Genomic DNA, 26394 nt, shown 5'->3' with positions numbered 1-26394 from the left:
GCACAGCATCCCAACTTTTTTGGAAATGCAACTGTATAACCATACAGTCATATGCAAAAGTTTGGGCACCCTCGTGGGGTGTTCAGTGGTCAAATTCCATGCTCTGTAAACACATCCTTTGCACGGAACACACATCTGCATATTGTAATGCTGTTTATTTGCTGAATTTAATATATTGGAAAAAAAAAATTAAACATACAAAATGTGGCCTGTGCAGAATTCATGGCACATTCTGTCTGTATGTTTTATATTTTTCCAATATGTTAAACTCAGCAAATAAATTAAAATGCTCTAAAATATGCAGAAAATGCCACATTTGAGTTTGTTCTCTGTAGACGATGTGTTAACTTATTTACACTTCTTTAATGAGATGAAACATGCAGTGTGACCAGGGGTGTTCAAATTGTTGCATATGGCTGTACATCCAAGCCAAGAACTGTTTAGAAATCTTTATTTTTAACCCCTTAAAATCCCAGGTTTATTGCATACTAGGGCTTCTTATTCAGTAACTACAAGGACTTCAATGCAAACTGGAGTGTGTAATAAAACTTTGGGCCTGCCGGTGGGCCCTGGCCATTTAAGGGGTTAAAGATATTCAGAGTCAGGTATGTCATCTGGTTTCACATCACTGTTTCTCACTCTGAAACCCCTCGACGAGGAAACAATAGAAGAGAGGGGAGGATTGGCGCCATGGCAACCTGTCAACAAAGTAAATCGGTTGGACTTTGGCCCGCCCCCACTGTTCAGAGCCTCCTGCTGATTGGAGCGTGTGGGCTAAAGTTGGTGTCTGAAGCCAGGCAGTTAGTGAGAGTGTGTGTCAATCTCAGATGGACCACCCACAACAAGACACACTCCTGCAGTGATTTCCTTTCACTCAGCTCTTGTTGAACATGTTTAAGTTTAGAAATGGAACACCTGCATACCTGACTGAGGCCTGTTTTCACAGATTAAGCCTGTCTGGTTAAATACAGAGAAAGTTTAGAAACATTCTTGATTCAGACCCCCATCACTACCACATACATTCAGTATGGTGGTGGGTAAGAGGGTAGCCAAGGAGACGCTGCTGCCCTCGGTACGTGAGGATGATGATGATGACGTGGGTCATGGGCAAGAGCTGTTAGGAGGGATTGGGAGCAGGCCGACTAGCAGACCACGAAATATCTACAGCAGAGGCAGTGTGGACAGCCAGGTGAGTGAGCACATAAGAGTTTGGGGACTTTTAAAAGTGTTTTTGATAACACTTTCTATGAATGTCACATTTGTAAGCATTTATAAATACATTCTTAACATGTTATAAAGCATTCATAAGGCATTATAAACATGGTTATATATGTTTAAAAAAATTAATTACACTAAATTACAGTTTACAGCCATGTTTATTTTATATTATGTAGTGTTAATATAATGCATTATAAGTAGTGTTAATAACATGCTATACTGTCAGTGCCAAAAAAACTCAGTCCCAGCTTGGAGAGTGTAAAGACAAATACAAAGTTTATTTATGTCATGGGATTTACAATATTTCATTTTTCACTGCTGGTTCTGTTAGGGCTGCATCACTGAGGATTAAGTCCTTGGTAATTCAGATGCTCCAAACTGGTTGAACATCATAGAATTATTGCTACAATGATGCCTTATGATTGCATTATAACATGTTGTGAATGTGTTTATACATGTTTACAAATGTGACATTCATAGAAAGTGTTACTGTGTTTTTCATACAAATCAACATGATTTCTTAGTCAATTTGTGATAAATTAACACATTAAAACATACACTAAAGCTTTAATATACTATATTAAACAGATATTAAAGCATACAGAAGATGAAAACAGAAAACATGCAAATGCACCTGACAGTGTTCGTGACAATGTTCTAATAATAATGCAAAAGCCCACCCATTTTATGCTTTTCATAAAAACCTTTCAGTTCTTAAGGCACCTTTGGGCCAAAATGTTTCCATCTGTGCTTTCAAATAAATGTTTGGAAAAGAAAACTGAAATCATTCTTTAAAAAAAATCCTGCTTTGCTTTCCAAAGAAACACTAATCAGTATGAAGATGAGTGCCGTAAAGAACACTGAGGGTTTATTAGAAATACCTACCTTGTGACAACTGTCATTGGACATTATATCAGAAACACCCAACATATACAGTACTGTACAAAGTCAGAGCCCACCCTTCACTTATTTACTTTCTAAACAAAAGGACCTTAATTTATTACAAGATATTACTGAGAAGATTAGATATAAGATAATCCACTTGCATAAGGAAAGAAAATAAGTAATAAAACTCAAAAAAGTTCAAAAAAATTGGTAGACACCATTTGTCACCATCAGATAAATAGCAATCCACTGTCAAAATGGCCACTCTGTACAAATTATTTATTTCTAATAAAAGTACATATACAAGATAATCCACATGCATAAAGAAGAAGAAAATCAAAGGAAAATATGTGAAAAAAAGTTCCAAAAACTGCTGTTCAAAATACAGAAAAAATGCAACTCTATACAACCAAGCAAGACCTGTTAGCCCACAAAAACTGCCCAATCAGATAAACAGCACTTAAAGCTTTCATCTTTGAGAGAGAGGAGAAAATAAAGCTCCACTCCTGCTTCAGATCTGAAAAAATACACAGCCATCCTTCCGCTGTGATAAGAGAACTCAACACTAAGAGTGTGAAAGGATGTGTAACTGCCAAGAAGCCTCACTGAGAAAAGGAAAAATAGAGAAAGACAAAGAGGCTGCTGGTGTTCTCAGACGGACTGACCACCCCAGAGTCCAGTCTTCAACATCATTGCAAGTGTTCCTAAAATGTAAACAAGTCTCCTGAAAAGAATGCAAGTCATAATAAAAGAAAACACTAAAAAAGTAGATATTATATTTAGCTGTTGAGGCTTCTGTGAAATTTTCTGTTAAATATAGTTTTTGACCAGGAATAAAGAGCCAGAGGACAAATAAAAAGTGTGCACCAGCAAGGTGGAGCTACAAGGTAGGTGTTTCTAATAAAGTGGCCACAGTAAGTGTGATGTAAGTGCATTAGTAAATAGCTGGAAAGCTTTGCAGGTGTCGTTTCTTACTTACTTACAAAGTAAAAGTAAGAAAATTCACCGAAATTCCAAAAGAAGGCCAGGTTTTCCAAACTTTTGACGGACAGTCTACTTATTTTCACAGACAGTGGTCAGAGCGAGGGGCCGGAGTCCGAGCGCAGGGGAGAGGGCTGAAGATGAGGAAGACGATGGCAGAGATAAAGATGAGGAGGATGAGGAGGAGACTGGTCAGAGCGGTGGAGCGTTTGACGAACAGCACAGAGACGGAGTGTGTTTGAGCACGGATGAAGATTATGACACAGAGCTGGAGCTTGAAGGTTATGTAGTTCTTATTAAAAGTGAAAAAGTGAGAGCGTGAGACAAAGAGAGAGAGAGAGAGAGAGAGAGAGAGAGTGCGAGAGAAAGCGAGAGAGAGAGAGATAGAAAGAGAGAGAGCGTGGGTGATTCGTGTTATTATGGAGGGTGTCAGAAAGCTAAGGGGCAGAGAGTGTGTGGTTGCTGCTCTACAGGGAATAAAACGGGCTAACAGTCATGAGTCATACTTTTGATTTCAGACAGATCCTCTCTCTCTATCTCTATCTCTCCATTTCTCACCTGCTTGTTCTGAAGATACTGGAACACCTACGCAGTCTCCTACATCTACATAAATCACTGTTCTAAACCCTCATCCATGTGCTCCCTCTCTCTCTCTCTCTCTCTCTCTCTCTCTCTCGGCCTCTCTCTCCCATGGCTGTTTATTCAGCTTATTAGAGATGACCATCTGCTGTATTAATGCAGTGTGCCTCTGCATAGCTTAATGAATGGCTTGGGAATTTTCCACATTTATCATAATTGGCCATCTTAATGGCGAACAACGGTGTGTTGTAATATTTGATTTGCCAATGATACTATTTCACTCCACCAGGCGGCTAACGGATCGTGTTTCACCAGTAGATCATTTTTACAAATATTGCTTCTTGCACATTGACTTGCATATTGTTAACCTCTAATCTCAGTGGGTTTGTATGCCCACACTTCAGTTTCTCACTCCTATTAGTTTCAAAGATGGGTCACACTTTATTTGGATGGTCACCTATAGATGCTGTACGGATACTTAAATCATTAACAAACGTTCTGGTGATACTTTGCTGATCATCAACAACATTATGGTTAGGGTTAGGATTAGGAGTAGATGTAGGTTATGCCTTGAGGTTAAGGTTAGGTTTAGGGTTAGGGTTTAGGTTAGGGTTAGATTAAATAAACTCTTTCACATTGAATGTGAAGTTCAGTTGCATTTAATGGGTATTTAGTTGAATGTTACTTATAGACAGATTGAGCAAAGACTTACAAAGCATCTACAGTGGATCATCCAAATAAAGTGTTACCCAAAGAAGTCACTGAATAATTCATAGTAGTTACTGAATAATTCTTAATAATTAGTGAGTAATTCATAGTGCTTTATGAGTAATTGATAATAGTGAGTAGCTAGTAGTAGTAATAATGTATAATAGTTAGTAATAGTGAGTACTTCATAGTAGCTAGTGAATACTTCATAGAAGTTACTGAAAAATTCATAGTAGTTTCTGAATATTTTTTTCTGAATATGTATTTTATATGTATACATAGCAGTTAATGTGTAATTGATTATAGTTACTGAAGAATATACAGTAGGTACTGAAAAATTCATAGTATCTTGTGAGTAATTCATAAAAGCTACTCAATAATTTATAGCAGTCACTGAGTAAAATGAAGTAGGTAGTGAGCAATTCATTGTAGTTACTGACAGATTCATAGTGGTTACTGAAAAATACATAGTAGTAAGTGAGTAAGTGTGTAATTTATGATGGCTGCTTAATAATTCATAATAATTCATGATAGTTAGTAAGTAATATATAGTAGTCAGTGAATAATTTATTGTATTTCCTAACTAATTAGTCTTAATATCAATAACTAAATAAAAAGTCTGAAATTTTAAGGAATGGTACACAGTTTACCACTTACCTCAGAAGTAGTCAATCAGCCAAAACATTTGTAGTCCACATTTTGCTTCTATGTTTATCTCAACAGTCACCCAAATCTTTTTTGTAAATACGTGCCCAAAACTGCTCTGAAAATCTAGCGTAAGGGGGAAAGTATATAAATTTGATTTTTCACCAAAATATTTGTTAAGGAGTTAATTAAAAAGGAAAGGAAATTTGGCGCAAAAAAAAAAAATCAAATGTACACAAGTTTCCTCTTAGCCCAAATATATATCATCATAAGAAATATTTGGTGTCAAAAGCTTGTATCTTTGGTTTTTCACTGGAGTTACAAGTCTAATGTAGCTATAATGCAGGCATAATAGAAGTGCATTTTCACCATTTAGCATGCTAAAACAGGCCCACAAGAAAATAAACCTGCTGGAAACATATCAGTATCCATCAGCAAGCATAAGAGGATATCTCACTTAAAAGCTTTATTATGTTTCAAAGAGCACCAATGAATAACTTTTAAAGACACAATCCCATGATCACATTCCAAAAAACTGTCCTGATCTTCTTTGGCCCAGAGAACATAATGTCATAACCTTATTTCCAGTAAACAATCTGAAAGGTTGACACGTCAGACCTCAATACATGTTTTCATTGTGCATCAGGCCATTTCAGATGGGCTTGGGCCCAGAGAAGTCGGCGGTGTTTCTAGATACTTTTGACATTTGGCTTCCACTGTACACATTACAGTTTGTCAAAGCCCATGTGGTGATATCCGTCACAACAACACACTGCATGCTGGTTTGTAATGCAGCCATTTAAGGTGTCGAAGGTCACAGGCGTTCAATTGTGGATTTTGACCTTGGCCTTTCCTGGATGCTTCTTTAATACCCAAGCATGATTGCACCACCTGTTTAGGATGTTGTTTCACAATGTTCCTAGTCTTAAATTGCTGCTGTGTAAATTGCTGCATCAATTTCAGCATGAGTGTATATTTACCAAAAAACAATTAAAATGATCAAATAAAACATGATATATCTTGTCTTTGTACTGTTTTCATTTAAATCCAGGTCAAAGTACATTTATAAATTACTGCATTTTACCTACTGTCCCAACTTTTTTGGAATTGGGTTGCCAAATTAAAGAAACAAACTTCAGACCAATCATGTCTTGGCTGATTGGTTACATTTAGGGCATCTGAGGGAAAATTGTGTTGATTTTTCACTGAACCATAACATAAAGGGTTAATGAATCATTTAACACTCACTGGTCATCAGTTATCCATACTATTACATAACAATGCCATGATGTCACCAGACCGGCTATTGGAATCAAAGATCATGAGATCTTGCCAGCTTTGAGGAGAATGAGAGATGTCCTGTTTTGTTTGTGTTACAGATGAGAAAGATCAGTATGATCCCACTGGCCAGGCTCGCTACAGAGAGGCGTGTAAGAGGCTCGGTGTGATTCCTGTCTCGTACTTCCTCAGAAACATGCACCAGAGTGAACTCAGCATGGTGCACCATGGCCTTGGACCTCAGGTAGACTTCAAGTCTTCTAAAATATGCTCGTCACTATAGAAACCATGTATGAATAGAGCTTATTTGTCTTATTTTGCTCACCATTGATCACAAAGATAAATAAACAACTGAAAAAAAAGACATTTTGACGACTCTGCTCTGTAGGGTACCATGGCTCTGGCGGTTCCCTTGGTAACCAACACCTCCATCCTGAAGCTGAATCTACGAGATAATTGGATGGAAGGAGTAGGCGGGGCGGCTGTGGCTGACATGCTGAAGGAGAACTGTTACATCACAGGTGCTTTTCTGAAACGGCTAAACACCTTCCATACACACTTCCATACATGTGCTACTATATATCTAAACCCAAACACCAGCAGCACACAGCCTGTTTAACTTCACCACCTGTGATGCTTGATTGTCTTTGGCTGCTCCACCTGAGTCTGTCATTCCTTCTTAACCCTCTCTTACCTAACGTATCATCAGCATCACATCAGCCTTTGTCTTTGTCTCCTTTAACTAATTAAAATCTGCCTGTAAAGTAGGTGGTGCACATGCATGTTGATATATATACACCGATCAGGCATAACGTTATGACCACCTCCTTGTTTCTACACTCATTGTCCATTTTATCAGCTCCACTTACTATATAGGAGCTCTTTGTAGTTCTACAGTTACAGACTGTAGTCCATCTGTTTCTCTGTATACTTTGTTAGCCCCCTTTTACCCTGTTCTTCAGTGGTCAGGACCCCCATGGACCCTCACAGAGCAGGTACTATTTGGGTGGTGGATCATTCTCAGCACTGCAGTAACACTGATGTGGTGGTGGTGCTGTGTTAGTGTGTATTGTGCTGGTCTGAGTGGATCAGACACAGTAGTGGTGCTGGAGTTTTTAAACACCTCAGTGTCACTGCTGGACTGAGAATAGTCCATCAACCAAAAATATCCAGCCATCAGCGTCCTGTGGGCAGCGTCCTGTGACCACTGATGAAGGATAAGAGGATGACCAACACAAACTGTGAAGCAGCAGATGAGCTATCGTCTCTGACTTTACATCTACAAGGTGGACGGACAAGGTAGGAGTGTCTAATAGAGTGGACCGTGAGTGGACACAGTGTTTAAAAACTCCAGCAGCACTGCTGTGTCTGATCCGGCCAGACCAGCACAACACACACTAAGTGCACCTATATAGTAAGTGGAGTTGATAAAATGGACAATGAGCGTCAAAACAAGGAGGTGGTCATAATGTTATGCCTGATTGGTTTATGCATATATATATATATATATTGTTACAAAAATATTATATTATACAGATGAAAGATGTTGTCCTAACAAGGACATAACTGGCCTATAATTAGTAATTTGTGGTGAGATGAGACAAAAACTATGTTGTTCGGCCAAAATTCAAAACACTATATGTGGCACAAACCTAACACTGCTCATTCCTCAACAATCACCATCTCACCAGTGAAGTGTGGGGGTGGCAGCATGCTGCTGTGGGTATGCTTTTCCTCAGCAGGGACTGGGCATCTTGTTAAAACTGAAGGATGGATGAACGGTGTAAAATATAGAGATACTGCAAGACCAAAAACCTCCTTCAGTCTGCTAAAAAAAACACTAAAGCTTGAGAGAAAATTCACCTTTCAGCAGGACAGAGATTCCAAGCACCAGGCCAGAGCAACACAGGAAGACAACAAAAAGACTAATATTCTACAATGTCCAAGTCAAAGACCAGCAGTGGTGGACAGTAACTAAGTAAATGTAATTCGTTACTGTACTGTAGTTTTTGTGTATCTTTACTTTACTGAAGTATTTCCATTATGGGGACTTTTAACTTGCACTCCACTACATTTCAAAGTCAAACATCTTACTTTTTGCTCCATTACATTTTGCGAAATCTGTCGTTCCTTTTGGTTTATGTGTGCATAAAAACGTGACATGACAAAACGAAAGAAGCATGAAGCAACAACACCAATCAGGGTACAGCACACACTTTGTTTTGAGCTTGTTTTGACCTGTTGGACGTTCCTACTCAGTGCAAGCATACGGTTCAACGTCAGTGCAGCAGCACAGAAAAAAACTGGGAGTGTCTATTCCAGCATAAATGATGAACTAACCTAACTTTGTGTAAATAGACCACAATATAGATCTATGTACTCATATGCAGTTGTCTTTTTTCTGAATTTATACATAGTAAATTTGTTTTGTCTAGTTTATGTTTATGAACAGAGACCTACAGATGCAGTTTAGTAAAGGAAAACACATTTGATGAATCTGTGTTTAAAGCAGGTTTTTATTAAACTTAAACTTGTAACTTGTAAGTTGCAAGTTCATCTTAAACTGAAACTTTGCTCGTTTGCAAAAAGTTATTTCAGAGCCACTCAGTTCTACATAATGTAAATTGTTTGCCTTCAGTGTTTTGTGCTTATGATAATTTTAATGGACATCAGTGACAAACTAATTAATGGCATTTTATTAAAAGACTGGTTTACCAAGTGTGACACTGGAGTATTTTTACCTAAAATGAGTTAATGAAGCGAGTCTTTTAGTACTTTTATTTCTGTTACTTAAGTACATTTGAAGGCAAATACTTTTGTACTTTTACTCAAGTGGAGGTCTAAAGGGAGGAACTTCTACTTTTACTGGAGGAATATTTTTACCTTGGGTATCTCTACTTTAACTCAAGTACATGATTTGTGCACTTCGTCCACCACTGCTGACTACAAAATGATGACATACTCTCAGTGGTCTGCTGCCATTGGTGTGGACAAAAATTGTATTTGAAATCATGGTCAAAAAGGCATCTTCAGAAATATCTTATATCTTATATAATATATTATATATATTATATCTTATTATACACAAAGTCTGATAAGCTGTGTTAGAGAGAAGTTGACGTAGTTGGAGCCTTCAATTCTGAAACAGCCTAATGCTTCACATGTTGGATTTCTCCTGCTGCTTTTTTCAGCACATTACGACCTCAGTCTGTCAGCACATCTAATGAAAGGGCAAGATTGGCTTTATTAGGAGGAAAAAAACTCCAGCTCTTGTTTAAATAAGGCTCTGAGTTTGATCGCACAGCTTCGCACAACGCTGGAGCAGAATTAGAGAACAAAGGTGACCGACTGCTTTCCGTCACTAAGCAATACCGTACATGTATGAGCTAAAGCTTTCAGACAGAACAAAGCACAGAGCCTGTTAACCTGAAATCTGATTCATTTATTTAACATTTAGAATTATCTGACAATTAATATTGTAAAGAAAGTGTATAATGTATTCAACCAAAAAGGTTCTGCTACTGCTACAAGCTTGGCATCGTAATGATAGAAGAGCCCCATTTTGGTGCTGTATAGATCCATTTTCAAGAAGGTTCATCACAGCTCATTTTCCATCAATGCAGAGAACCATTTCACCATGCAAAGAACCCTTTAAGCATGCAAACAGGTCTTTGAGTGTTCATGGTTCTGTATACTGTTAGAAATAAAGGTTCTGTGCTGGTACATTTTCCTTTCATCAAGGTACACACAATGTACATTGGTGGTTTAAAGGTCCAATTATGTACCTAAATAAGTTTTTCCCAGTAAAAAAGTACGTATTTGTACCTTTTCATAATATAATGTTTTAAAACAGAACAATAAAATAAAAGCCTGGAGACGAGACGGGGTGTGTGGAGTCAGTACAGCTTAGAAAATATAATATCAGTGGATTATGGTACAATTAAGCTTGCTGACTAAAGGTACTGAGATGTACCCTTGAGGGTACCACCCCAGTGACAAGAGGGGAACTGCCCCAGTGACCATTTCATACCTTTATTCTGAGAGTGTATAGAACCATTGCCTTTACTAAAGAACCCTTGAAGACCCATCTTTTTAAGAGTGTTGCCATACTCAAATGATGTAGAAAAAGAAAAAATTTAAAAAAAGGATATTCATGTTTTCGTTAGGACAGCGATGATATATTTGCATCTCTTGCCTCATCACAGTCGGTTATGGTGCATTCTGTCTGCTGTAAATTATCAAAAAAAAAAAAATCTAACAAAAAAGGCAAATCATTGTGCATGACATCACTGATCACGTTACAGATGTGCTGCTTAAATTTTCAGCACCCCCAACTTAAGACACCTCCCCGCATCCCTGCTCTGCTCTAATTGGCTGCCTTGTATTGTGCCTCATTCAAAAAGCAGTCTAGGCTGAAACACTTTAAAATGAATGGATGAGGCTAAACTACTGCAGGCCGAATAGGTGGAAGTGGATGTAATGTAAATGCATTGGTTTTTGTGACATCACAAAAACAATGACTGCAAAATCAAGCTTGTTTTGTAGTTTATAGAAACTGCATTAAACTCTTCTTTGTCAAAAAAAAACAAACAGTGAGTGCGTTTACATGCACTTAATAATCTGATAACTGCAGAAGATCAGATTTTGTCAGTGTTCCGATCAATGCATTTATATGCTTATGGGTAATCAGATAATGGGGAAACTCAAGGTCTATATGAGTCAGACAGTAATCAGATTTCTGCTTTGCAACCAGCCAATAAACTCACAGAAGAAGATGCGACGTAAACGTAAAGTGAAACTCAAATTTCATGTGGCTTTTTTTTTAAACATCGCGCCACTTTACCTGAAAATATGAACACGCATCATTTAGAAGATGAAGAATTTTTAAATCCTTTATTTCATCAAGCATGTGTTTGGTTTCAGCATCACTCCAAAAGTGTTTTGCTGCCATCTTGCAGCTGCTTGCCTAATTCTGGTACAGCGGTCTGTTTTCACACATGGGCAGACTGAGAAATCCGAAAGAAATCAGAGTAAGAGTTTACATGCACTGAGAAATCTGATTACTAAGCTAAAATCCAGCTCTCTTTATCAGATTTCTTAATCGGATTTCTTGACCTTACCCTGATCTAAGAAATTGGAGTGTGCTGTTTACATGACCATTTGAATAATCAGATAACTGCAGAAATCTAATTAAGACCAGATTATTGAGCGCATGTAAACGCACTCAGTGAAAAAGAAAAAAGGAACATTTTTCATGATATGTGAAGTTTTTAATGTTCCCAAACAACTAGGAAGATTAAATAAAACATCTTGAAACACCTTCTGGTGTCACGTTTAAAATGAATGAAAGCATATCTGCAATTAGGTTGCAGGTTTTATATTATTGAGAACACTGAATCCAAGCTCTATCATTCATAATCTACAAATATGAGTCTTCAGATGATCTGGACTATGAATGTTTTCATATGAGGATAAATAAATAAATGTATTTGATGTTGATATTCTTTCAGAGATAGACCTGTCAGAGAACCACCTGGGTGAGTATGGTGCGAAGGCTCTGGCCAGCATGCTGCTGGAGAACACCACCCTGGTGTCGCTCAACCTCTCAGGGAACTGTCTGGACGAGCGAGCGGCCAGACACCTGGCTGAGGCCCTGAGCAGGAGCCAGAACCTGCAGCATCTGGACCTGAGTCACAACCGGCTAGGAGAGACAGCAGGTATGGCCTTGGATAACGTAGCTAAAGTTAAAAAGTTGGTCTTTTCTTCAGCAGTAAAGCATTTGGTCAGCTGACATGGAATGAATGGTCAGAGACACTTGGTGGAGATCTGTGAGCAATACATTTTTAAGTATCTTCTATCCAGCAGTCTTAAAAATAAAGGTGCCAAAAAGGGTTGATGCCATAAAAGAACCACATTTTTCTTTCGCTAAAGAACCTTTCAATGGATGGGTCATAAAGAACTTTTAAAGAACGTCCACATAATGTAAGGGTTCTAAGCCTTAAATTGGCACAGATCCTTTACATTATGCGGCAGTTCTTCAAGAATTAAAAATCCCTTAGTAAGGCTTATTATTCAGTAACTACAGGGACTACAGTGCAAACTGGCTGAGCTATTCCTAGGTTATACATGTACCTACTTCTTTAATAAGTACATGTGAAGTATGTTTTCCTGAGTCTGACATCATTTTGAAGTAATTAAAAACACAAGCACTGCTCACTGCTGCTCATCTCACTCTGACTGGACTCACGTGATGCTTGGTGTCATGGCAACATCTCCACCAAGTGGTTCTCTATGCATGCACGTAATTTTGGATCGGATTACTTGTAGTGAGCATATAAACTGAGATTTCAGTCTTAACCTATAATCGAAATGTATTCAATCAGATTGGCAAAAGCTTTTCACAAGCTTTCTATTCCACTCTTGAAGGCTTGTGATCAACAATTGCAATAACCAACACCAAAACCTCAAATAAAAGCAAAACAAGCACTCAACCAATAAAGTGAACACAAAGGGTATTTATATTATTGACAACTGTCAATCAGAATGACAAAAACACTGAGATTTCCAGGCCAGAACAAACAGTCTTCATAGGCAGAGTTTTCAGATCTCAAAAACAACCCAGCCGTCTTTTTCTGTCAAATCCAGTAACTACACAAGTGTGACGGGACGGGGTTTACCTTCCTGCCTTCTCGCTTTGCGTATGATGTGTGCAGCCAACCAGTGTTTGGATCTTCTCAACTAAACTGTGAAAATGTACCAAACCCAGACTTCATTGAGGAAGTCGCGCCGCCTGAGACATGTCAAGGCTGTCTGTTTCAGGCAGTGCGTCCCGGAAAATGTCCTAGTCGTTTCCAGACTGCGTAGCCTAGGGCGGAATCATCTGGCAATGGAGACGACACGAGTGATCATGAGCGCTTGAAGAAGAACATTACTCCTGCTGAAAGATTCTGCATTGTGAATAATGCATAAAACAGCAAGAGTTGAATGTTTTCAGGGTTGTAAATAATGTTGATGACCGTGCCCATAAAAGCTCTGTTTAATACGCCTCAATCCAAATGACAGTCCAAACGACCAAATGGACGTAAGAGAACGCAGTGCTACCAAAGCCTCAATGCATTGAATACAACAATCTCATTTAGATGATTTATCTCTGAGTCTTAAGGCACTGCACTGGTAAAAGGAGACATTTCTCATCTTGCATAAGGAAAAAAAAGATCGAACAGATTAACTGTTACCTCAGTTTGTATCACATAACACCAATAAACACTTTATTTCGTTAAAATTGTGAAATTTCAGCCCACGTGCAAGGCCTCTGTTAGATGTGCTTGACTTTAACTACGCTGTAAAATATTTCACTGTAAAATTACATTAAATAACTGGTTACTAGTTTCATTACTTTCACAGTAATTTACTTTATATAAAATGTAAATAACAGTAAAATAGCAACTGTGTACTGTGACCTCACAGTCACCTGGATCACACGATTACTGTGATGTAGCTGTATTGGTTGGAAGCAACCTCTAAAAATGCAGGAGAAAACAGTTAGAACCTGTTAGAATTAAAAAGGCTTCTTTTGTTCCTGTGCCTTTAAGACTGAAATATGCAAATATTCTGATTGTTTGCTCATTTTAAAAACAATCTAGGCAGAAACACTCCTTATAACTTCAATGTCAATAGGTGAATATACATAGAAATAGTATTACTGTGGAGCAAAGAGGTGGATACCTCAAAGTCTGGGGCTGGTTTTCTTATAATGGTGTTCAGTGAGTTTGTGGTGTCATTCATGGATCATGAACTCAGAAATGTACAGACATTCTGGATGTAAATCTGCAAAGCCTGTAAAGAAACAATAACAATCTGAAACACGACAGCCTTCTTTTGAAAGAATACTTTGCCAAAAAGAAAGTACAGTTTTGGAATGGTCTGTTTAAAATAAGCACCACTTGGTTGGACACTTTGTCTCTTAACACAATGAACATAATACATTTTTAAGCACAGCTGCTGTACAGTATGTCAATGCGTTGTTTTTGTGACAAATACAGTCAACACAAAACAGGCTGTTTATGCAACTTAATTTCCACATACAGGCCTTATGGACTGGACAGTTGTCAAACATTAACAACACAAAATGAAAACAATACAAAATGAAAAACGTGAGGTTTAGTTTTCCAGGATTTGAGCCCTTTAATATTGTTATGCGAATATGTTTTGTACCTATTTCTTAAATGCTCTATATCATGGCTCACTTTTTTAAATAAATGGGTTTGAAATCATTTAAAAACACTGTTAAAGTTACTAAATGTGATATTCATTTCTCAAGTCCATGAAAGTGTATGGAAGCTATGCTGCCAAAACAGCCTGTTTTGAATTCATTGTTCCGGCGATGTGAAGACGACTCATGTACATATACACTCACGTACACCTTTCCATCTAAAGCAGTTTAGCCCCACCCATTTATACTGAAGTTCTACGGAGTGTTTCAGCTCTGTGTGTGTTATGCACAATACAGCATCATTCATTCTGAAGAGCATTTGTGAGGTCAGAGACTGATGTTAGACGAGAGGGCCTGGCTCGCAATCTCCACTCTAGTTTATCCCAAAGGTGTTTGATGGGGTTGAGGTCAGGGCTCTGTGCGTGCTTCGCATTGTGCTTGGTGATGTAAAGCTTACATGCAGCTGCTCGGCCATGGAAACCCCTGACATGAAGCTCCCGGGGCACAGTTTTTGTGCTGATGTTAAAGCCAGAGGAGGTTTGAACTCTGCAGTTAGCAGTGTGTTGGCGACCTTTATGTGCCTCAGCACTCGTCGACCCGCTCTGTACCTTAACATGGCTGAGTTGCTGTGGTTCCTAAACACTTCCACTTTTCAATAATTCCACTCACAGTTGATTGTGGAATATCTAGGAGGGAAGAAATTGACCTGTTGCAATGGTCACATCCTATTCAGTGCGCTCTTTAGAACGACACATTCTTTCACAAATGTTTGTAAAGGCAGACTGCATGGCTAGGTGCTTGATTTTATACACCTGTGTCAGTGGGACTGAATGAAACACCTGAATTCAATGAATAAGAGGTGTGTCCCAATATTTTTGTCCATATGCTGTATATAAAACATAGGTGTGTGAGATCTCAATTAATGTGTGGAAAAGCGCATTACCAAAGTAGAAAAGAGCATTTCCAAAACAAGATGTGTTAAACCAAACATTTTGCTGCCACTGAAGCATCAGCGCAGCTATAGCGAGAGAATTAGCAGCCAGCCAATGCTGGAGTAGACAGCCAGCGTTGGACCCCCTGAATGTCAGTGGGTATTTCGCACACTGCTTAAAACCATGCAAATGTCATAAGTGGACCTCAAGAGAAAACATAAAATTCAAGAATGTTGTATATGGGCCCTTTAATGCAAAACATAACTCTAAATCATCATTTATCCTTTGAAGTCTACAAACAGAAGGCCAATTTCAGTGAACATCATACGGAGAAAGCGTTTAAAAAGCAGACACCTGGATTATCCTCCTTTGATCTGAACACCTGTGGAATCAGAAAAGAAAAATAGATAAATGTCTTTTTATGTATTTTACATCGTAATGTTGCATAAAATGATTCTATTTGGGATAATTAAAGTAGGTGTTTTTGCCATTTACATGAAGCACCTGTTTCCAAGACTGATAAATGTGCAAAATCCTCTATGCTGCAACATCAAGCTCTCTTCCTTGAAATACTTGCAATCCTACACTTGTTATGACTAAAGCACTCATTTAATATAACATTTCACATCATTGCACAGGAGCCCTGTGTATGCATAGAGGATTAACGCAGTCATACAGATCCATACAGTGGATCTCACATATAATGAATGACTGAAGACTAGCTGAAGTGTGCTGGGTGGGAGGACTGTAGATGCAGAGCCTTCTGGCTACAGCACAATGAATGACAGGAGTGTGAAGACGGACTCATGATCTATATAATTCAAGAATAAAAATACAGCTTTGGAGCATTCATGTGGAATGATTCTGTGAGCAAGCTATGATTCATGCATTCATAACCCGTCCAACTGGCACCTCTCCCTCTACAGTGCATATGGCAATATCTCTCTATCTTTATAAAGCTTCCATGCTACCATACCGAAGCATATGCTTATGCTTCTACCCCCGTGACCAATGATAAAGCCTAATAGGCAGTGACAGTGTGATATAATGTATGTACATTCAATTCTTCTCCTCCTTTTCTTTCATAAGCCTCACATAATCAAATTCCATTGCGAATGTTTCACATTAGAGGCATATGGATACTTAAGAGTTCTGTCTTTTACTCTCTCCCTCTTTTTCCCCCCTTAGGGGAAACTCTGGGTGCAGCTCTCGCTGAGAACACAGGACTGAAGTCATTCAATCTGGCCTGGAACTGCATTCGAGGAAAAGGAGCCATTGCTTGTGCCAAAGGCCTTGGGGTAAAAGTGATAACTTTTCTTTCATGCTCTGCAGGAAGCCACTCCAGCCCGGCCGCATCGATCAGCCCAATAACCGTGATTAAACACCTAATACTTTAATCCGCGACGGCTGCAAACAGCAAGGCAGTTTTCAGTACTGCACAAACTCGAGCTTCGAAACAACAGTGACTTCAACATGTGCTGAACTGTCAATGTACTTTTCCTAGCTAAGTCTTAAAGGAGAATTCCACCATTTTTTTCTCTACATAATTTACTCATTGAGATGCAAACATCCTCATTCAGAGTGGGCTGATGTGAAATGGTTCATTGTAGAGAACCAGAAATCGTGATGTATACAATGCACGTAATGCCATTTTATTTACTATGCGAAACAACCAATGAACTTACCGATGTCTTCTGAGTTTTATATGTAATGTTGAAAATGATAAAATAGCGGTAAATCTGAAAAAAATATGTTTTCTTTTGGGGGGCTCTTTCACCTCACAATACCCTGCATGTACCTTTCCACCATGAATGGCTAAAAAAAAAACTTTTAGACCAAAATCATCTCTCAAAACTATCATAAACCAGTTTCTCAGGCATTGAGCAGCATATTCATAATCATTTCATGTAATAACTCTCGGTGAGGGGTCTTTGAGAGGCATGGAAGTCTTCAGATGTCTGGTTCCTATCACCACCACTGTGAACAATTCTGACTTTGTAAGTTTCTCTAGAACAGAGCATTTCACACCAAACCACTCTGAAAGACTTTGTTTGCATATTAATCACTGAATTATGCAGACATTTTGAAAATCGGTGGAATTCCCCTTTAAAGGGGGGGCATTCCAGCCTTAACATGGCATGTAAAGGTCCCATGTTCTATTATGTCCCTCTGCCTCATCGGTTTCATAGTATTCATGATTTTGTATTCATGTGTTCGTCCATCAATGTTCTCTCATCATAATATCCGGCATGCATTACGCAAATACATCATACAACCATTGGGAACACACTGAGATGAAGATATGTACTGATGTAGTGGCTGATAAATACAGATGTTATATTTGGCTTCCTAGCAGTAATGTTAACTCCTCCTGCACTAATCAAAGCCCATCCTCATTTACCTGCCTTTGTAGTTTTTCAAAAGTTCCTCCCACCTTCAAGATACATCATCAGAAGGGGGATCTCTTAGTCTTTAAACCAGATCAAATCTCATTCTAGAGGCTACCGCAGCACTGCTGTAGGAGACGAGTAGGTACAGGCACAAAAAGGTGTTTTAAGTTGAGGGTGCTGGAATTTTAAGCAGCATATACACAGTGTGACCGATGATGTCATGCAAAATAATTAGCCTTTTTTTAATTAGAATTTTTTGATACTTTACAGATTATATTTAGTTTTATAACAGTGTCATGTTGCCTTTTCCAGTTATTTGTCATGACAGATGCCAATAATGTTTGTGGCCATGACTGCTTCTGTCACATGATCATTTTTGCTAAGCATACTCTAGTTAGCTGTCATGACATCAAACATTATAACATCTGTCACAGCAAACTTTAATGTTAACATGGCAGTTATATCAATGTTTTATCAATAAACAAACTTGTCATGACAATCCAACTAGCTTTTTTTCCACTCATGACATTTCTAATGTACACAAAAAGAGGATTTTCATAGAAATGAATTGGTTGTTTTTGTTACTGCACCTTTAAACTCATATGTCACTAATATACATAAAAAAACAACAAAAAACAGACATCTCCAAAAAATGGCAACTTTACAGGAGAGGACAAAAACATTTTTACTTTTAATGTAAGTTAATGTAAAGACATTTGATTCCGAACACTTTTGGAGCATTTCTATTGGCCCATTCATCATGAAATTGACACACAATGTAAAGTATGACAGCTGTGCTCAAATCATGTAGAAAAATAAAAATCGAAAAATAGAAAATTCAGATGATATGTAAATGGCCACTGTTCTGATTGGCTGCCCTGTGTGTTATTTAAACAGTAGTCTGAGCTGAAAAACTTCTTATTGCTTCAGCCTGAATGGGCAGAGCCAAACTTCTGTAGACTGAATAAGTGAATATATGCAAATGTTTTTTGACATCACAGAATCAATGAATCCAATATAGACTATTCTTTCAGCTTCATTTACATGTATGGACTGTATGTGCTGGGGAATAAATGGTGTGGTGAAATACGGGCACTAGTTTGTGACTGACTCAATGTCTGGTGTTAATGTTTAAAGGCAAACATATTCCTGCGAGCTGTGGACTTATCTTACAACGGACTTGGCAAAGAGGGAGCAGTGGCTCTGGGTGAGGGGCTGAAAGAGAACAACACTCTGGAGGAGATCAATATTAGGTACACTCCTTTATCATTTACTTTATCTGTATGACTGTCACAGCTCAGTGACTTGAAGCAGAAGATCTCTGCAGCATGGAGCCAGAGGGGGGTAGTCACCCAGTTACACGTACAGTGGAAAGCATGCTCAGCTCCATTTTACTCACTGTCACTAGTTCCAAATTAAAGATCAGTCTGTTCTGTTGGTTCAGATCCTGGACTTCTTATTTTAGACTCAAAGGAGAGGAATAGAGCCTAACAACCTGGAGGGACACGCCAGCCAAAATAAAAATGTAGCAATTGTTACATATGCTGTAAACATGCCTCTTTGACTCATACAGCAGGTCCACAGTAGTTTCTAGTGTGAGATTTCACACTGGAAAACCCCCTTCCGATGATGAACCTTGAAGGTGGGAGGAAAACTACAAAGCGTTTGGGAGGGATTTTTGAGGTCTGTTTAAAATGTTTCTGTTTTTTCCGTTAGCTAGCTAATACAAAAGGAGGCCAAATCAGAGCCAGTTTATGAGGAGCCTGGCCTCTTCCTATTTCCCCCATTATATCAAAAACAGGACAGCAAAATGCCAGAGGGCGCCCGTGAGCAGGTTCTCGATGAATGGGGGTGAATGGAGTTAAATGGCTAAAAAAGTTTAAATAGTTTCTAATCACTTGTCCAGAACTTTCCTTTAATTATAGAAAGTAGAAGTATGCATTTCATTAAAAAAACAAAGAAAACTAACCTGTAAGTTTCTTTTTTTCTACGGCAAACGGATTTTGGGCAGCAGGACGCCAGCATTACTGCCACTGAGTGCTGATTGGTTGGCGAGCTGAGCAGCTCATTGGCTGTTTGTGCTCACTGACATTATGAACGTACATGAGGCGCTGTTTTAAACTCCCATAACTCGAGTTCAAAAGCGCTCAAAAATATAAAAATATACAAAAAATGTTTAAGCAACTATGATTTTGCACAAATGCTCCATCTTAACCCAATAATTTAGAACTAGCTCGGGAGCGCCCTCTAGTGTTTGAGAAACCCGGAAGACATTACAGAGCGGTAATTCACCTCTCTACAAGTTCTCTGGCCAAATACACAAGCAGTCAGGATTTCTTTATCACCACCAGTATTTGCGCAATGTATGCTGGGTATTGTAGTGAGAAAACATTGATGGATAAAAACACAAATAGGATACAAAACTGTTCTATCAACACTAAGGCTGAAAGATCAATCCTGTATTACAAAATATTGAATAACATAGCAAATAGCATATTAGGTGTTGGTCTTAGGCTGGAATGCCCCTTTAAACTCCTATGCTGGATGCTGGATATGCTAAGAAATTCCACTGCGGTTATATAGGGAGTTTGGTCCTTTGCTCTTTTACTCGAGTTGTCTTTTGCTAGGCTATTTTACTTCTAGTCATGATTTCATTAAGTAACAATATGTTTCCTTAAGGGTGGCTTTAGGTTAATCTTCCTCTGCATTTAGTAAACAAAGCGTCTGTCAGACTGTCTTTGCCCTCTATCTGCTAGACTGGGAGAAAAGACAAGCAACTTTGATTTGATATTTTACTAACATGCCTTAAATCAAAGGTCATGTGTGCTTTTCCCCCGAAACAATGAGGCTGATGGATTCTTGGCCTTTATCTTTGACAGTATCAGCCTGTTTACCATTAAAAAGCTATCCGCATAGTCAAAATTGACCCTACTTCTGAGGGGGCAGCAATGAAATGGCATCCTTTGAAGATGATTTGTCTTGTTTATTTTGCTTAAATCTTTCTGAAACACTAAACATGTTATTTCATTTCTCTGATTTCTCTCTATCCACAGTATCAATCGCATCCCCCCTGAAGGAGCAATCCATTTAGCCGTGGGCCTCAAAGTGAACAAAACCATCCGGATCCTCAAAGTAAGGCGCGCGGAGGAAATTGGTTTCTGTAGAACCAGCGGGGAAGTGTCTGAGACAGAATACTGGGATAAAAGTGGCACATCGAGTGAAACTTTCAATTAAATTTCAGTGCTGACTTACAATTCACTCGCTGATAATCTGCTGACGGGCTCTTCTGATTTTCTGTGGATGTAGATGTCTCGGAATCCCATGCAGTCAGCTGGATGTTTTGCAGTCCTTAAGGCCATTGAAGCAAACCCAGCATCAGCAATGGAGCACCTGGACTTCTCTGTATGTGCCCACCTCTTAACACTCTATGCATGTTGACAAAGTCGATTTAATCATGCTTGACCCAGAAATGTGTGCTTTTGTAGCAATTTGCGAAGCTGGACAAGCTTTACAGAACATTAGCAAAAATATAATTAAATCTGATGAAATTAGGGTAAAGTTAAAGAGGCACTCCAGCCAAAAATTTAAATTTTTGAAGCCATTGTAAAGTCCACAACATAGGCACACCTATGACCACTTCACAACAACTGAATTGTGTATCACTGCACCACAGCACAAAAAAAAACATGCTGTTAATGGAATAATCTTTGTCTCTCAAGCTCCTTGCTTGGACCACAGACTATATTGATGAAGTAAGAACCCGTTTTTTTATTTAAACTGAGGGGCTTACACCTTATGTTTTTAACTAGAACTAGGCTGGTCAGCTAGCTAACAGGCTCATTAACATCACAGGTTGGAATTAAAGCACTTACAGTATGATTAATTGTAAAACGGCAGGGTAAACAATGTCACTCGAATGTTTTACATGCTTCAAATGTTCGTGTTTCAGACAGAAATAGCGTCAAACCCAGGCTGAATCCCAAACGGCTCCATATTCCCTATATAGCTAGTGTGCTAGCTATGAAAGTTTAGAAATTCTAGCCTCTACAGCCAAATAGTGCATCATTTATCGAGTATGTGGCTGAATTTTCTCTGTAGTGCACTATGTAGGGAACAGGGAGCCATTTGAGATTCAGCCCCAACTTGAGAAGAGGGGCACTGCTGGGTTGGTGCTAAATACAACTCGGTGGTAATTTGGGGACCAAAAAGTGCTTATAAAGTGAAAGTTTTTGCATTAAACAGTGCTGTGTTATCATGTTCATTGTTATATGAGAAAAAGTTAAACATTCATTTAATGACTTCAATTTACAGCGATGGCGACCGAACATTCTCCTCATTCAGTGGTCCATCGTTGCTTTGCAATGATACCACACGCCAAATGAACTACATTTCTTGGCGGAATACTTGTTTTTGTTGATTTTATATGTAATGACTGAATTATTTTCTTAGAAATTGTGTATTTCATCATATTGTATGTTGGCTGCCATTTTATAAAAGCAGTAGGCCACTTCGCATCATGCCTAAGAACACCCTTCCCGTGCTAAAATCACAGTAACACACGGCCTCTCGTGGCTTATTGCTTTAGTAAACATGTCTCTTGCCTCACAACGTGCCGCCAATAAAGTTCAGAAAGTGAGATTTAGCAGTTTCATGAGTAGGAAAACTTTCTTCTGATGATGCATCTTGAAGGTGAAAGAACTTTTGAAAAAAACTTTGTGCTTTTGAGGCAGATACATGACAGCAGATCAGAGCTGGACTTTGTGGTTTTAGCTAATCAAAACTACTCAGGTTGACAATGACAATGAATTTCCTCCGATGCTAACATGAGCTTGATTACAGGGCAAAAAACTACACCTGATCTATCCTAACAGTGTGACCTTTCACACACATATACAGTAAATATGCTTTGAAATTATTAACACGTTTTAAAAGGAGTTGCTACAAGAAAGTACCATTTATGGGCTGAGCACTGATTGGTCAAATGTTGGTCCATCAGCTCTATTTCGTCTTTTTCTGTTAATCTTTGATAGACTAACACTGATCACTGGTTTATCTCACACATCTCTCCTTTGTCTGGTCTGAATACCTCTGTTTATTGTTTAATCCTCAAGATTTCGTTAAGCATAATTCTCATAGTTCTCATTTCTGCTATCTGATGTATGGAGTTTCCCTTTAGAGCCTTTAGATTTACCCTTTAAAAGGTGCCACAAAGGGTTCTTTGAATGATGCAGAATGTGGCTTAGAAAAACCGCATATAACCCTCCTGTTATTTTCGAATTTACTGCTGACATCTTTATCCTTGGGGTCAACTTGGCCCCAACATTTTAAACCTCCAAAAAATTATTATAATCAAAACTGCTATCCAAGTTTATATGTCAGGTACTTTGTTGCTTTGCAAAAACAAGAGAAATCAATGGTCATTCATTTACTTAGAGACTTTAAACAATGAAAGATAACAGGATGACTAAAGAACCATTTTTGAAAAAGAGATCTGTGGTGGATAGAACCTTTTAGAGGTTTAATGTAAAGGTTCTATACTAACTTTCGGGTCCTTCCAAGAGCCTTTCAATAATGTGGAGGTTCTTTAAACTTTAAAAAAGTTCTTCAGACTCACACATCTCATTTACAAAAATGATTCTCTAAAGAACCATCCAATGAAAGGTTATTTAGAGAACCAAAAGTGTTTTTTTTTCCTATGGCACTAGTGCAAAAGAACCCTGTTAATTTTAGAATGTGGTTTATTTCAGTGGTCCTTCCTCATGCCCTTATTTAGTTTTTCCAAGCTTAGGTTTGAGCATTAGGAGTCTGGACCAGGCATGTGCCCAGATAGATGCCAATGGGGTATTCAACTGAATTCAGTTGAAAATAGTCCAAAGACTAGATATGTAAAGTTTTAACTAATTAACTTAATTATTTTTTGGTATATATACACTTATTCTAGAGTTGATGCCTTATTCTAAATTAAATGTTCCAGAAAACTTGGTGAAACAAGCAGGGATGTCCCTGAAAAAGACGATGTCTTGATGGCAGCATATGTTTCTCTAAAATGTGTATGTAGCCCTCTACATTAATGATGCTTTCACAGATGTGCAAGTTACCCACTAACACATCCCCATACCATGACAGACCCTGGCTTTTGAACTTTGTGCTGGTACAATTGGGATGGTCCTTTTTCTTCTTTGAACATGACATGGACTCATCAGACCACAGCATACATTTCCACTTTGCTTCCACTAAACTTAAGCCCAGAAAAGTCAGAGGTGTTTCTGGATGTTGTTGATATACTTCCATATACTCTGTAGATGCAGTGGCATTTACTGACAAGGGTTTTACCAAGTATTCCTGAGCTCATATGGTTATATTCATTACAGCAGCATGTTGGGTTTTAATGCAGTGTCATCTGAGGGGCTGAAGGTCACAGGCATTCAGTGTTGGTTTTTGGCCTTGCCCTTTGTGCACAGAGATTGCTCCAGATTCTCTGGATCTTTTCTTAATGTTATGAACTGTAGGTGGTGAAAACACCTAGATTTCTTGCAATCGTGTGCTGAGAAATGTTCTTAAATCATTGGACTATTTGCTCGTGCAGTTTTCCCAGTGCCAAACCTTGACATATCCTTGCTCATAAATGACTGATCCTTTTGTGAATGCTCTATTTATACCCAGTCGTGAGGGCATCATCTCTTACCTATTTACCTGTTTACCTGTGGAAAGTTCCAAAACAAGTGTTTCTGATCATTCCATAAACTTCCCAGTCTTCCACTGCCCCTGTCCCAGCTTTTTTGGAATGGTGTGCAGGCATCAAATTTGGAATTAGCATATATTTACAAAAATTAATATAAAATTAAGTTGATAAGGTAAAATATTTAATATCTCTTCTTTATGCAGTTTTCAGTTACCTTTAAATACCTTCAAAAGACAGTTTACAAACTTGTTTTTATTTGCATTTTACCTACTGTCCTACCTTTTATGTAAATGGGTTTGTACAACACCACTGTTCTTCACTCTTTTCACTCTAGGACATCAGTGTGGACCAGGAGTTTGAAGACTTGTTAAGCTCTATCAAAGAAACACTACCAAATCTCCAAGTGAAACACGGCAGCAAGATACGGCCTCTCCAAAAACCAAAGAGCTGACCAGATCTGAGAATCATTCAGACGCAGTATCTACTACACCACTACCATGCAGGTCAACTCAGTGTCAGCAAAAGCATGACTGAAAAGAGATTTCATTTTATTACACCAAATATTTTCATTAATGTGTTTTTAGTGTTTTTAGGCAAGCAAATGTAATTCCAACTGTTCCTCTTGAATTTATTAAAGGTTGATTACTAAAATCAAACAGAAGGAAATGGACCTCTACTCTTGACTTTACAACTCACCGAAAGGTTACTCGGAGCAGCACCTGCTCAGTTTAATGTGAACAGCTGTTGAACACAATGATGTTCCCATGCATGGGTGCTTGTGCTGATGACGTTTATAACCTCAGGTGTAGTTCAAGCATATGCACATCTTTGAGTTTTTCTTCTCTTCAGGAACCACTGACATTGAGAAAGGAGAAAAGATGAAAAACACACAGCGCTGGTCACAGGAATTATACAAAAGCTCTGTTGAATATTCACACCATTTTCATTTCTTAGCCATGGAAAACATGGGGCATTCAAGCTTTTACATATGATGTACTGAATGTCATTCAAATCATTTAAAAAGGCAAAAGCCTTGTAATATTCGATTGAGCATAATGATGTTGAATTGGGTTACAACTGTAAAGTCAACAGTTCAAATTAACTGAGGAGTAGCAGTCAGTGAGTTTATTAAAACATGGAAGGAAGGGAAGTATCCACTCTACTGAGCACTGAATGTGGAAAAACAGCCAGGAACAAAAAGAGAAATATTAAGGGGCCCATATCCTACATTTTTCTTTATTTTATTTTAACTGTGAGGCCCATGTAAGACAGTTGTGTGGTTTTATGTACCAAAAACAATCACAATTTATATTTAAAAGATCATTTTTGTAACTTGTCTTTATCCTCTAGAATTACACTGGTTGTTTTTGTTACTGTGCCTTTAAGACATATGTAAATGACATGTTTTCTAACAAGCTACCTTTAATATCCAAAAAGCAGTCTGGGCTGAAAAGCTGCTTATAACTTCAATATGAATGAGCTATTTTCCATAGAATTATATATATATATATAGCTGCTGTCAGAACAAAATCTCATCTCCATTTTTGTCTTTTTTCAGTTTTGGACATAATTTGAAAAAACCTACTGTTCTTTATATTGTGCGTAAATTTTAAGATGGATGGACCAAAAAAATGGCCCAAAATTACTTGGAAAAATGTCTGAAATGTTTGAAATTAAATAAGCTTTTTTGATTAGATAAGGAAAATTTTCCATGATATGGGCACTTTTAAAGCCTGCTATTCATGGGGTGTGTTAATTAATACTAATAAAACAAATTCTGTGTTTCAAAACTTGTCTAAATTTCTGGACAGTTAAAACGTTCAGATGTAAACAAAGAACCAAAGAAATGGTTCATTGTAGAGAAACGTACAGACCCTGATTTCA

At 38.2% G+C, this 26394-nt stretch overlaps 1 protein-coding gene across 1 annotated transcript; it reads left to right on the top strand.

Moving 5' to 3' along the window:
• Window positions 1–845: 845 nt before the first annotated feature.
• lrrc74b (leucine rich repeat containing 74B) lies at window positions 846–25102 on the top strand. The gene is made up of 10 exons (XM_036598760.1): window positions 846–1189; window positions 3173–3365; window positions 6396–6538; window positions 6683–6815; window positions 11805–12011; window positions 16627–16736; window positions 18966–19081; window positions 20882–20960; window positions 21135–21230; window positions 24845–25102. The coding sequence occupies exons 1-10, from the start codon at window positions 1028–1030 to the stop codon at window positions 24959–24961; spliced, it is 1356 nt and encodes a 451-aa protein (XP_036454653.1). The 5' UTR covers window positions 846–1027; the 3' UTR covers window positions 24962–25102.
• Window positions 25103–26394: the final 1292 nt, after the last annotated feature.

The sequence above is a fragment of the Colossoma macropomum genome, unplaced genomic scaffold, assembly GCF_904425465.1.
Source record: "Colossoma macropomum unplaced genomic scaffold, Colossoma_macropomum, whole genome shotgun sequence".
Classification (NCBI taxonomy): domain Eukaryota; kingdom Metazoa; phylum Chordata; class Actinopteri; order Characiformes; family Serrasalmidae; genus Colossoma; species Colossoma macropomum.
This window is presented reverse-complemented; position numbering and strand designations above follow the sequence as displayed.